A 13,100-nucleotide genomic window follows, 5' to 3' on the forward strand; every position below is an offset into this window, starting at 1 on the left:
TCCCAGGTCCCGCCCGCATGAGTGTGCTTAAGATCTGAAGCGTGGAGCAACTCGATCTCTTTGTGTCCAGCTTCAGCTGGTGTTTGAAGAGACGCTCGTTCTGCTACGACTCCGGACATGACAAGAGGCCGAGCCGCGGAAAAGCAGCGGAAAACCATCACATCTGCTCAGCGTGATTGCCGAGGGACGGCTTGAATTCGCTCAGAGAAGAGTTTTTTTTCTTTTTTCCCTTTATCTATCTTCCTTTCCCGTTCTACTATAGTTCAGAAGAAGCGTTCGACCGCATGATCGCTTCAAAATAGAAAAACGTTTTTTCTCTTCCGTACCAAATACGTCATCAAAATCATCTCAAAGTAAGATCCTTCCTTTTATTGTAATATCTAAGTTGTTTTGAGCTGTGGCCACAGCATAAAACAGATTGTTAGACATTTCATTTGCCTTTGAGTGATCTTTTGTTTTGTTTATTGATCTTTGTGAAGCGGTTTGAAGTTGGTTTAAGTTACTGTGCATGAAAGTTAAGCGACTGACTGAAAGTTCGAGAAAACTTACACACCTCCCACACACCTCCCACACACACTGGTTTTCAGTGTGGTGGTGAGAGGAGAAGGTAACACACACACACACACACACACACAGACATTCCACAAGTGGTCTGATCCCAGCAGCCAGACAAAGGATCAACCATTTTGGGTTTTCAACTACCTCCATTTTGAGGTTACACCACCTCAGATTATTTCACATTATCATCTCATTGTTTAATTACTTGTTATTTGTTTGATAAAATAAGTTGGTTGATGTTGATTGGCTAAACACTTTAGAAGGAGCTGAAGTGAATATATTAGTTAATAAAGGTCATTGCCAATTAAGATTTTGTCTCAGGTGATTTGTTTGTGTTGATATAAATTAACTGCAGCTCGTTAAAGATTCACGGAACGTTTAGACAAGATTGATAAGAGGTGAGGATTCATTGTTCCCCTGTTAAAGGGGTGGTGCCCCGAGGACATCCAAGGATTTCCTAATTACGTAATAATATATTCCATATTTACGAATTTATTGATGAATCCGAAAAAGTAAGTAAAGCTTACAAATTATTCGTTGACTAATAATCACAACATGAGGTAGTCAAACAACTACACAGCGGTGGAGCCCCAGGGGCAGATGATATTCGTCCTGGGTATCTCAAGGCTATGGATGTTGTAGAGCTGTCGTGGTTGACACGTCTCTGTAACATTGCGTAGTCATCGGGGGCAGTTCCTGTGGAGTGGCAGACCTGGGTGGTGGTCCCCATCTTTAAGAAGGGTGAGCTGAGGGTGTGTTCCAACTATAGGGGGATCACAAGTGTGATTCACACTCCTCAGCCTCTGTGGAAAGGTCTACCCTAAGGTACTGGAGAGGAGGGTCCGATCGATAGTTGAATCTCAGATTGAGGATGAGCATTGTGTTTTTTGTCCTTGCCGTGGAACTGTGGACCAGCTCCAGCGTGATGGAGGGGGCATGGGTGTTTGCTCAACCAATCCATATGTGTTTTGTGGATTTGGAGAAGGCTTATGACCGTGTCCCCAGGGGCACCCTGTGGGGGATGCTCCAGGAGTATGGGGTGGGTGGCTTTTTGTTAAGGCCATTCAGTCCCTTTACCAGAGGAGAGTGAGTTTGGTCCGCATGGCCGGTAGTCAGACCTGTTCCCGGTGAGGGTTGGACTTCGCCAGGGCTGCCTGCTCTTGCTGGGTAGATTTGCGGCCGAGTGTGAAGCAGCTGGGATGAGGATCAGCACCTCCAATTCTGAGACCATGGTTCTCGACTGGAAAAGGGTGGCTTGCCAACTCCGGGTCGGGGGAGAGGTGCTACCTCAAGTGGAGGAGTTAAAGTATCTCGGGGTCTTGTTCACGAGTGAGGGTAGGAGGGATCGGGAGACAGACAGGTGGATTGATACAGCGTCTGCAGTGATGCGGATGCTGATTCGATCCGTCGTGGTGAAGAGGGAGCTGAGCCAGAAAGCCAGACTCTCGATTTACCGGTCGATCTACGTCCCAATCCTCACCTATGGTCATGAGCTTTGGGTAATGACCGAAAGAATGAGATCGCGGATACACGCAGCCGAAATGAGTTTCCTCCGTAGGGTGGCCAGGCTCAGCCTTAGAGATAGGGTGAGGAGCTTGGACATTCGGGAGGGACTCGGAGTAGAACCGCTGCTCCTACGGATTGAAAGGAGTCAGTTGAGGTGGTTTGGGCATCTGGTCAGGATGCCTCCTGGACGCCTCCCTGGGGAGGTGTTTCGGGCATGTCCTGCCGGCAGGAGGCCCCCGGGTCGACCCAGGACACGTTGGAGAGGTTACGTCTCCAATCTGGTCCGGCAACGCCTTGGGGTCCTGCCGGAGGAGCTGGTGGAGGTGGCCGGGGCGAGGACGGTCTGGAGCTCCCTAGTTTGGATGCTGTCCCCGCGACCCGGACCCGAGGATTTGGGTTGAGGGAGAATACAACTAGTCGCTATTTAAAGCAGCCGCAGCGCTGCTACCTGCATATAAACCGTGTCGCGGACACCCCCATGTTGAAATGACGCTATGCATTACGGGGCTCCCAGGGGCAGATAAGAGTTGGTCTCTCTCTGAGAATTATGAATTTAACAATGATTACTGCCTGATGACATTTTCCCAAATCTGCAAAGCTCACTGAAAGGACACAAACCGAGGACAATATTTTCCTGATATAGGGTTTATTACTCAAGTAAGGGTAAAAAAGTATCTGATTAGAAGGCTACTTGAGTACTGAGTATCATCTGATCTAATATTTTTAAAATGATGACATCAAACAGACAAAAAATACAAAGTTATGGGCAAATATTGATTGTTAAAGACTAAAGTGGAAAAATGTAAACAAATAAACAACATAATTACAAAATAACATTTTAGGCAAAAGTTAGACACAAACTGAGGATAACATTTTCCTGATATACAGGGTTTATTTTGAAAATGTAACAAGTTTAAAAAAATACCGTGATAATACCGAAAACCGTGATAATTTTGGTCACAATAACTATGAGGTAAAATTTTCACTCTACGACAACCCTACTACAGACAAGTGCAGATCCACATGCAAACTGAGCCAAAAATACCCAGAAGGCAGCATTTTTCCTCTGATTTGCTGGTAAAGGTCTTCAGACATCCAGGTCACGGTAATCCAAAAGGGTTCAAATGAAGGCAACTGGACTTCTTTGCTTTCTTGAAGTCATTTAGCTTCTCATCTGAAGAACTTTGTCAATTCTGACTGGAACATGGGAGAGTCAAGCTTGTAAGCTGTAGCTGTCTGTTGTTGCGTAATGAACAGAAATTACTCTGATTCCCTCGTGGTTTGTGCGGGGTTGGGGGGCCACATCCACCGCCTATTGAGGAGAACTGATCTAACCTATCATGTTGTTTTGTTCCATAAAAACATCACAAAACTAAATGAAGATGTGAAATGCACCACCGTAAATGTGAGTTCACCCACACTTCCTTTAGCAACCAAATGTTAAAGGCACAATCCCCTCCCCCAACCCCCACCACCCACCCACCACACACACACACACACACACACACACACACACACACACACACACACACACACACACACACACACACACACACACACACACACACACACACTCACACTCACACACGCACAAACCACTGCGTCTGCCTGGTGGAGCCCCAGACATTAATTCTTGTGGACCCGACTTTAACTACATCGGTGTCCTCTGGTCTCATAAGTGATTCACTGAGACGTGTCTCAGCTGTGAGTTTTCTTTTTATCCTAAAGCTAAAATCAAAAACAACACTTGTCCTCTTGAGTCAAATAAAAGCTTCTGAAGTTCATAATGATTCGGTGCTGGGAATTGAATGTTTACCTTTGTCGGTTCACATCTAACCTCTGACATGTTTCCATGAATATTTAACGTCATGTCTGACGGTGGGTCTTTTTGTCTTTTTTACACAGGTATTCTACCAACATAACAGATCACAGTTACATCATCACCTTCTTCACCACCTGCTTCATTTTGCCTCTTGGAGTGATATTCTTCTGTTATGGGAAGCTCCTTAAAAAGCTCAGAAAGGTCAGATCTAACGTTATAAAAATAAAAATGTTTGAGAAATTTGACTCCATCAAATGTTGACAGTATGGTAAATAACTGGTAAATGGCCTGTATTTGATTCAGCACCTTCTAGAGTCCTGGAACCCCCAAGGCACTTCACAACACAACCAGTCATTCACACATTCACACGCTGGTGGTGATGAGCTATGATGTAGTTGCAGCTGCCCTGAGGCGCACTGACAGAGGCAAGGCTTCCGAGCGCTGGTGCCACCAGTCCCTCCAACCACCACTAGCAGGCTAGGGGGGTTAAGTGTCATGCCCAAGGACACAATGAACAACAAACTGAACGAGGCTCAAACCTGCAACATTCCAATAAACTCCTGTGCCACCGTCACCCCATGCTCCAAGGAATTTCAGATTTTATACAATGGTCTTTTTTATCAGCTCATTTCTGTGTTGTAGCATATCACGTATTTCTACTTCACTGACAAAAACATTTAAATGATTATCTCTGATTCTAATGGGTCACTCTGAGTGTTTCATGCAGGCTGAACATAAAAATAGTCTCCTACACCTATCTCCTGCATTAGCTTCTGATAGAAAACAGACGGTGAAACTCTAGGATAGAAAATCCTGACAGATCTACGCCACACTGTCTATAACATTCATGGACTCACCCATCTGGACTTACGACAGGCAGGGGCGGATTAAGGACTGAAGAACATCCGGGGCTTAACACACGCACACGTGCGTGCACGCACACACATGCGCGCGCACACTCACACACGTGACACGCACTAGTCAACATCATATATGTCTTGTACCACATAATTTTTAATCTGAAGCTACATATTAAGCATTTTCAGGGCAGAGTATTGTTCCTGTTAGTGTTTAGTGTGAGATGATAGTAAATATTCCCTTTCTTTCTCCAACAACTTTACCTGATAGTAAGCTAACTTTAGGCAAACCAGCAGCACAACAAATATTTTCAAATAAGACTCACAAACCTGAGTCAACACCAGTCTCATCAAATCTGGGGTTCTGTCGCGGTACTTTTGGTCTATAAAACGTCCTTATGTCCATCTTCACTCGTGCGTTTCAGGCAGAGTGTAGAAGAAGCCGGCTGCTGAAGGGCTTCTTCTTCAGTGGTAGAGGCTCAGGCAGGCTGTATACAAACTACTGCCAGCTGCTCCCTCTCTGTTGGACTTTGGTACTGCATGTTACTTCCGCGATTTAGATCCGGGGCTTTCCATGAAACATCCGGGGCTTCAGCCCAAGTAGCCGGGCCTAATGCCGCCCCTGACGACGGGGAAGCTGTTGTTGGTTTAGTCCAGGAAACAGCAGAGAACATCTTGGCTAGTAGAAGCTAACTGTTAGCATTAGCAACTCCACCACTTAGCAGAACTTCTCCAGGCTTGTGTTATTTGTGGAGATAAAACATCAATGTTGTACAGCAAACTGGTAGAGTCGTGTTGCTGTTAGGCAATCAGAGGAGAGATGTCCACACATCAGGAAATAACACTCTAAAACCTGCTGTCTGAAGCTCTCCTCTGGCTGAATACCCCGTGCTGAAACAGGTGCACCTGAGCTTTTCCCCCCCAGAGTAGGACTTACAAGGCCTTCATTACTACTAGAGACCACCACAAGTGAATTAAAAATATGAGTAATGTGCCTCTTTACAAACATTTTCAGAAAGAAACACAAAAAAACATAAGACTGCACTATACTGAGTTTGAATTAGTCATTTCTTATGGCCAAGAGGTACCAAGTGTGTGTGTGTGTGTGTGTGTGCGTGCGTGTGTGTGTGTGTGTGTGTGTGTCCTTTAAGCAAATTTGGCAAAAATCACACAGAAAGTGTGGGTGGAACAAGACTGGTAGGGGGTGACTGCCTGTTTAAAGGGTAAGTCACACCCTAGGTGGAGTCTTAAAAGGATTCCTAAATTACGTTTTAGTCCTAAATGCTGCTACAACTGCATCAGTTAATATTAGTATCTGTAAAGGTGATGTTATAGTGGTGCAGAACATGTGTGAGAGGTGTGCAACAGCAGCGGAGGTAGAACTACATCAAGGACCTGCTCTGAACCTAACCCTAACCCTTTGGTGATGAACAGGCCAGACGGTCTTCTTGGACTAAGACGTTTGCAGATGATCAATTGCTTGTTATTGTGCGGTGGCAGGTGAAAACACACAGCAACTAGAAGAATCCTAAAGGCATAAGTCTGTATGGTATGATTGAACACTACAGTTGTTTTTTGCATGAAAATGACTGAACATTATTTATAATTTGGCAGCACTGTGGACATGAGTCATGAGACTTGGTCAGGACCGATGACTTGTGACTTCACCTGGATTTGAGGTTGATAAAATAAAATCAGTCACTCTGAAGCAAGTGATATCCAGTGGGTCTTAGATCAGTTTAGTTGTGCTTGCCGGACAAATTTTATGTTTCATTCATCATTTCTGGAAATTATATACAATATCTCCATAAATGAAGCCCAAACTTGGTCTAGTGACTTGTTTGGGACTCAAAATTTAAAGTTGAGGATTTTTCTTCATCCAAGCCTTGAGGCTAATTTATGGCCACCTCTGCAAGCCAACCAGCCCAGTGGCAGGATTTAGGACACTGGTTAATGGTGATTGTTTCATTGGTGTACTCACCTTTCGGTTTTTCTCAGGTGTCTCATGGTCGGCTCACAACTGCCAGGAAGCCTGAGCGTCAGGTGACCCGCATGGTTGTGGCGATGATTGTGGCGTTCATGGTGGGCTGGACCCCCTACGCGGCCTTCTCTATTCTGGTCACAGCTCATCCAACCATTGAACTCGATCCAAGGCTGGCTGCGATCCCTGCCTTTTTCTCCAAGACAGCTGCTGTCTACAACCCAGTCATTTACGTCTTTATGAACAAACAGGTAAATGTTTTGCTTTATATTTATTTATTTATTTTGTATATTTCTTTTTTTTTTTTTTTACCCGTGTCCTGTCTGGCTGTGAAGCAAACAGAATTAATGTCTGGTGACAAGCTCTACAGATTTTACTCTCAGGTGGAGCATCAAAGCTTCTGCTTTTAATGTCACACCTGATACTTAAAACTTTATTGTTATTGTTTTTTGAATGCTTTGTAATTTCGACCGGACACTGAGACAGAGGTGAGTGTGTGTGTGTGTGTGTGTGTGTGTGTGTATGTGTGTGTGTGTGTGTGGGGGGGGGGTGTCCACGAAAATAAACAATCAATGATGAACAAGAGTCTGCTTCTAGACCTGCAGAAAAGGGATACACAGCAATACTATCACTGCGTCAACCTGATGAGGAAGTGTAAAATCAACATTGTTTTACTGAACAATCACACGATAATAAACAGTGCATTTAGTGCCAACCATAGACTTCAGACGTGTTGAACGTGCCCAAGTCCATACTTATGAGAGCACCATGTGAGCACCCGTGTGCGTACATGCGCTTGTATATGTAAGGTTTCTCTATAGGAGTGTCCAATAGAGTGTGTGAGTGGCCACAGATCTGCCCCCCAAAGATGCATAGGAGATGGAGGGAGCTCCAAGTCCCAGAGGTCCAGGAGCTGCCCCAGAGCACAGGGACCCCAAGGAGACCGCGACCAGAAAAGCCCCCGCCCCCCTCGAGAGGCGCAGAGGATCGCCTCGGGGGGCCGCAACCAGCAGCCGGCAGAGTCCCGAGAGATATCAGTGGCAAGTCCACAGACCCGCCCGCAGCATCCCACCCCCCAGCCGGCTGAGCCCGGGACCCAGCGACCGGGGACCCAGGGGCGACCACCCCCGCCGGGGAACCAGCAGAGCCCAGGGACCCAGATTCCACCAGGCAGCCACCGGGATTGATCAGGCAGACGCCAAAAATAAACACCCTGACCCGGGAGCCACGAACACTCAGGCAGACCAAGGCACCACACTCCACACCAGATGTGGCAGGGGGAGGGGAGACGAAGATGTATAGCATCAAAAGAAGTCCCAGGAGAAGGGAGGAGTCAAAGGCCCCACCTGACATATACAGTCATACACAAACACAGTCACACACTCCCTCCCTCATGCTCACACATACACATACAATCAAAGACTTACAAAAATGCACGCCGGACATCCATTCATGCTCCCCATACACACCCTATTCACTCTGGTCCCGGTATTACTGCACATGGGGTACAACCATTACCGATGCCCAGAGTTTGACCCTTTCTGCTGGGGTGCTGATGAGCAGGCTCCCCTGCCCAACGCTGAGCAAAGCAACCCACCACCCCAACCAGACGGCCAGATCTCCCTCCTAGCCCCGGTAAGCCAAGTGACAACAGAGGTGTGCTAAGACCCCTAGTCTCCCTCTGCCTGCTCCAATATAGTGTTAGTGCGTGTTGATGAGGTGTATTCGTGGCTATGGTGAGCGGGCAGTGCGGGCATCGTCTGGCCTACGCCAGCTGATGACACCACACTACCCCACTTGCACCCACAGCCCTCAGTGTCTAAGTGCAGTTTAAAATTGGAAGTGGGTACCAGCACTCGGGATGAGGCAGAAAAATCCCCCTGTCAAATGCTGTTGAATGTGCTCACTCCCAAGGCCCAAAGTGTGTGTATGCATGGAATGTCGTTGGTGGAAGTGTTTAAGGTGCAAATAAAATTGGGGGGCTGGTTGCCACAGGAATGCGGAAATTGGGTCCATACCCATGCCCCCTGACTTATCCGCCCCCCTAAGGTCCTATGTGCATGATTGTGTGATGATGTGAGGGAGCAGTAGGAGAAAAATGTGTGGTGATGGGGAGGAATGGCTGGTTGGACTTAAGCCCTTTATTTTTTTTAAAGCCCATAATGTCACGCTTCCAGACCTCCAGCTATCCACTTCACACCAGACATCACCTGAACTCCACTTCCCAGCACCCCCCCCCCCCCCCCCACACACACCATGTCATCACGCTCACCCTATGTCAGTAAGTCCCTCACAACAATCAGACATCTCTCTGTCCGTGGTCTTGGCGTTCCCAGGTCGGGACAGTGTAGAGGGTAAATGTTGTTGCTTTTAAGCTTAATGTATTACCTTTACTTATGACCAATAAGCTGTGATATCCGTCCATCTATCCATTTTCATCCGCTTATCTGGAGTCGGGTCGTGAGGGCAGTAGCCTAAGGCGAGAGGCCCAGACTTCCCTCTCCCCAGCCACTTGGGCAAGCTCCTCCGGGGGAATCCCAAGGCGTTCCCTGGCCAGGTGAGAGATATTCCCTCCACTGTGTCCTGGGTCTACCATTAGGTCTCCTCCTGGTTGAACGTGCCCGGAAAACCTCACCAGGGAGGCATCCAGGAGGCATCCTGACCAGACGCCCAAGCCACCTCAAATGACTCCTCTCGATGTGGAGGAGCAGCGGGTCTACTCCGAGCCCTTCCCGAATGACCAAGCTTCTCACCCTACCTCTAAGGGAGAACCCAGCCACTCTTCGGAGAAAACTCATTTTGGCCGCTTGTATCCACAATTTCGTTCTTTCGGTCACTACCCAAAGCTCATGACCATAGGTGAGGGTAGGAACGTAGATCGAAAGGTAAATCAAGAGCTTCATCTTCTGACTCAGCTCTCTCTTCACCACGACAGACCGGTACAACTGGCCACCCACCCCATACTCCCGGAGTACCCACCACAGGGCCCCCTGAGGACTCGGTCAAACGCCTTCTCCAAATCCACAAAACACATGTAGACTGGTTGGGCTAAGTCCCACGCACCCTCCAAGATCCCCCTAAGGGTATAGAGCTGGTCCAGTGTTCCACGGCCAGGACGAAAACCACATTGCTCCTCCCGAATCTGAGGTTCAACAATCGGATGGACCCTCCTCTCCAGAACCCCTGAATAAACCTTACCAGGAAGGCTCAGGAGTATGAGCCCCCTGTAGTTGGAACACACCCTGCAGTCCCCCTTTTTAAATAAGGAGACGACCACCCCAGTCTGTCAGTCCAGTGGGACTGCCCCCGATGTCCACGCGATATTGCAGAGCCATGTCAGCCAACACAGCCCCTCAACATCCAGAGCCTTAGGGAACTCCGGGCGGATCTCATCCACGCCTGGAGCCTTGCCACAGAGGAGCTTTTTAACCACCTCAGTGACCCCAGCACCAGAGATTTGAGAGGCCAACCCCAAAGTCTCCAGACTCTGCTTCCTCACAGGAAGACGTGTCGGTGGGATTGAGGAGGTCTTCGAAGTCTTCTGCCCTCCAATCCACAACGTCCTGAGTAGAGGTCAGCAGCACACCATCCCCACTATAGATAGTGTTGGTAGTGCATTGGTAGTGCACGGCGGATGGTGGACCAGAATCTCCTCAAAGCCGTACGGAAGTCTTGCTCCATGGTCTCACCAAACTCCTCCCATGCCAGGGTTTTTGCCTTGATGACCACCCGAGCTGCGTTCTGCTTGGACTGCCAGTACCCGTCAGCTGCCTCTGGAGTTCCACAGGCCAAAAAGACCTGATACAACTCTTTCTTCAACTTTACAGCATCCCTAACCACCGGTGTCCACCAGCGGGTTCCGGGTTGGCCACCATGACAGGCACCAACGATCCTGCGACCACAGCTGCGGTCGGCCGCCTCAACAATGGAGGTACGGAACAGGGTCCATTCAGACTCAATGTCCCCCGCCTCCCCCGGAACCTTTTGAAAGTTCTGTCGGAGGTGGGAATTGAAGCTCGTTCTGACATGAGACTCTTCCAGACGTTCCCAGCAGACCCTCGCGATACGTTTGGGTCTGCCTGGTCTGACCGGCATCCTCCCCCACCATCTGAGCCAACTCACCACCAGGTAGTGGTCAGTTGACAGCTCCGCCCCTCTCTTCACCTGAATGTCCAAAAAATGCGGCCGCAGGTCAGATGAAACAACAACAAAGTCGATCATCGAGCTGCGGCCCAAGGTATCCTGCTGCCAAGAGCACACATGGACACCTTTATGTGTGAACATGGTGTTCATTATGGACAATCCATGACTGGCACAGAAGTCCAATAACAAAACATGTTCCTCCCAACCACACCTCTCCAGGGCTCACTGTCGTTGCCCATGTGAGCGGTAAAGTCTCCCAGCAGAACGAGGGAGTCACTGGAAGGAGCGCTTTCCAGTACCCCCTCCGAGGTCTCCAAAAAGGGTGGGTAGACTGAACTGTAGTTTGGTGCATAAGCACAGACCACAGTCAGAACCCGTCCCCCCACACGTAGGCGGAGGGAGGCTACCCTTTCATTCACTGGGGTAAACCCCAACATACAGGCACCAAGATGGGGGACAACTAGTATGCCCACCCCTGCTCGGCGCCTCTCAGTGGGAGCAACTCCAGAGTGGTAGAAAGTCCAACCCCTCTCAAGAAAACTGGTTCCAGAGCCAGATCCATGCGTTGAGGTGAGTCCGACTATATCTAGTCGGAACCTCTCAAACTCACACACCAACTCAGACTCCTTCCCCACCAGAGAGGTGACATTCCATGTGCCAATAGCCAGCATCTGTAGCCAAGGATCAGATCACCAAGGTCCCTGCCCTCGACTACCACCCATCACACACTGCACCCAACCCCTTTGGCCCCTCCCACGAGTGGTGAGCCCATGGGAAGGGGGACCCACGTTTCATCTTGAGGCTGTGCCCGGCCGGGCTCCATGGGTGAAAGCCCGGCCACCAGGCGCTCGCCAACGTGCCCCACCAAGGCCTGGCTCCAGAGGGGGTCCCCGATGACCCACGTCCGGGTGAGGGAACACGGTTTCCATTTATATAATTCATCATAAGAGGTCTTCGGGCTGCTCTTTGTCTGATCCCTCACCTAGGACCTGTTTGCCATGGGTGACCCTACCAAAGGCAGAAAACCTCAGACAACTTAGCTCCTGGGATCATTGAGACACTCAAACCCCTCCAGGTGGCTGCCCAGGGAGAGGCTGTGATACTCTATATAAATATAGAATATCAACCAGCTTTGTCTTTCAATGTTTAATCAGAAGATTCTAGGATTCTTTGCTTTTTCAGGGATCAACACACTTCATCGCAATTAAGACAGAGTCAGGTTTATAAAAGATAAGAAATTTATTTTCTAAATAAATAAAAACATGACAAGTTAACCAAGGCCACTGTGATGGATGAATCTAAGAGGATGGGATGTGATGTATGGTGATTTAATGGTGAGTGTTTATCAGAACCTTGTATTGTAATGGGGTGAAAATTAATTTAAGATACTTAAATTAATAGCAAAAGTTTGTTTATTAAAAAGAAGATTCAGTGAGATTATTTTCATTCGATAAAAGGAAATGCAACCCTTTTCTATGTTTCGTTTCAATAATGAGGCAAGTTTAAAAATGAAGAAATTTATTACTAACAATTTTTAAACAGAAAATTTGAAACGACAATTATAAAAATGACAATTCATGGATGGCAATTTTAATGACAATCTTTAACAGCTTTGATATTAAACTTGTTTAAAAGCAAACCTGTGACTGAATGGAGCTAAAAATGAGAATGCTGAGTTTTGGATGCGTGATTGGAATTCTCAGGTTTCTTTCAGAGAGCTTGGAAGCATTCTGGGTGAAATTATGTTTTGCAGGTAACTGAGTTATTTTGAGAGAAACAGCATCAAACGTCATCTGTCGTGTTCTACCTCACCCAGACAGGACCCCCTTTGTGGATCTGGACATCAGAAGGATGGGTTTCATCCAAGATGACACTTCGGCTGGTAGATGAGATGCAAGTGTCCGATGGTCCGGTCCACAGATGTCCTGGGTACACGGTTTAAGAAGCGTTTGGCAGATAAACGTTCTCGTATTTATCTTAACTTCAGAAATCAAGGACTCTGGGAGAGTCTTTCGTTAGTTCATTAGTTTCGTTTGTTCTTTAGCCATTCTTGTCGGCATGACAGAACAGCAGGCAGAGGTCAGAGCGGCCGTCCCTGGCTCCTCAGGATGATGTCTTGTTCAGAACTGGCATGAAATCTGTGATGGTTAGTTTTACCAAAGCTCTCAGAACCCCTCCCACTCTCTCCGGAAGAAAGCATGAACATGCGTCAAAAACATTTTATACAGTTATT

At 47.8% G+C, this 13,100-nt stretch overlaps 1 protein-coding gene across 1 annotated transcript in view; it reads left to right on the forward strand.

The window, feature by feature from the left end:
• valopa (vertebrate ancient long opsin a) overlaps positions 1-13,100 on the forward strand; it is an 80,152-nt gene that overhangs the window by 45,620 nt on the left and 21,432 nt on the right. Inside the window, exons 3-4 of the mRNA XM_054750212.2 lie at positions 3,970-4,087; positions 6,742-6,975. Of these exons, the coding sequence (XP_054606187.1) occupies positions 3,970-4,087; positions 6,742-6,975 (352 nt within the window). The remainder of the gene's footprint in view (positions 1-3,969; positions 4,088-6,741; positions 6,976-13,100) is intronic.

This window comes from Nothobranchius furzeri, chromosome 12, assembly GCF_043380555.1.
Source record: "Nothobranchius furzeri strain GRZ-AD chromosome 12, NfurGRZ-RIMD1, whole genome shotgun sequence".
NCBI lineage: Eukaryota > Metazoa > Chordata > Actinopteri > Cyprinodontiformes > Nothobranchiidae > Nothobranchius > Nothobranchius furzeri.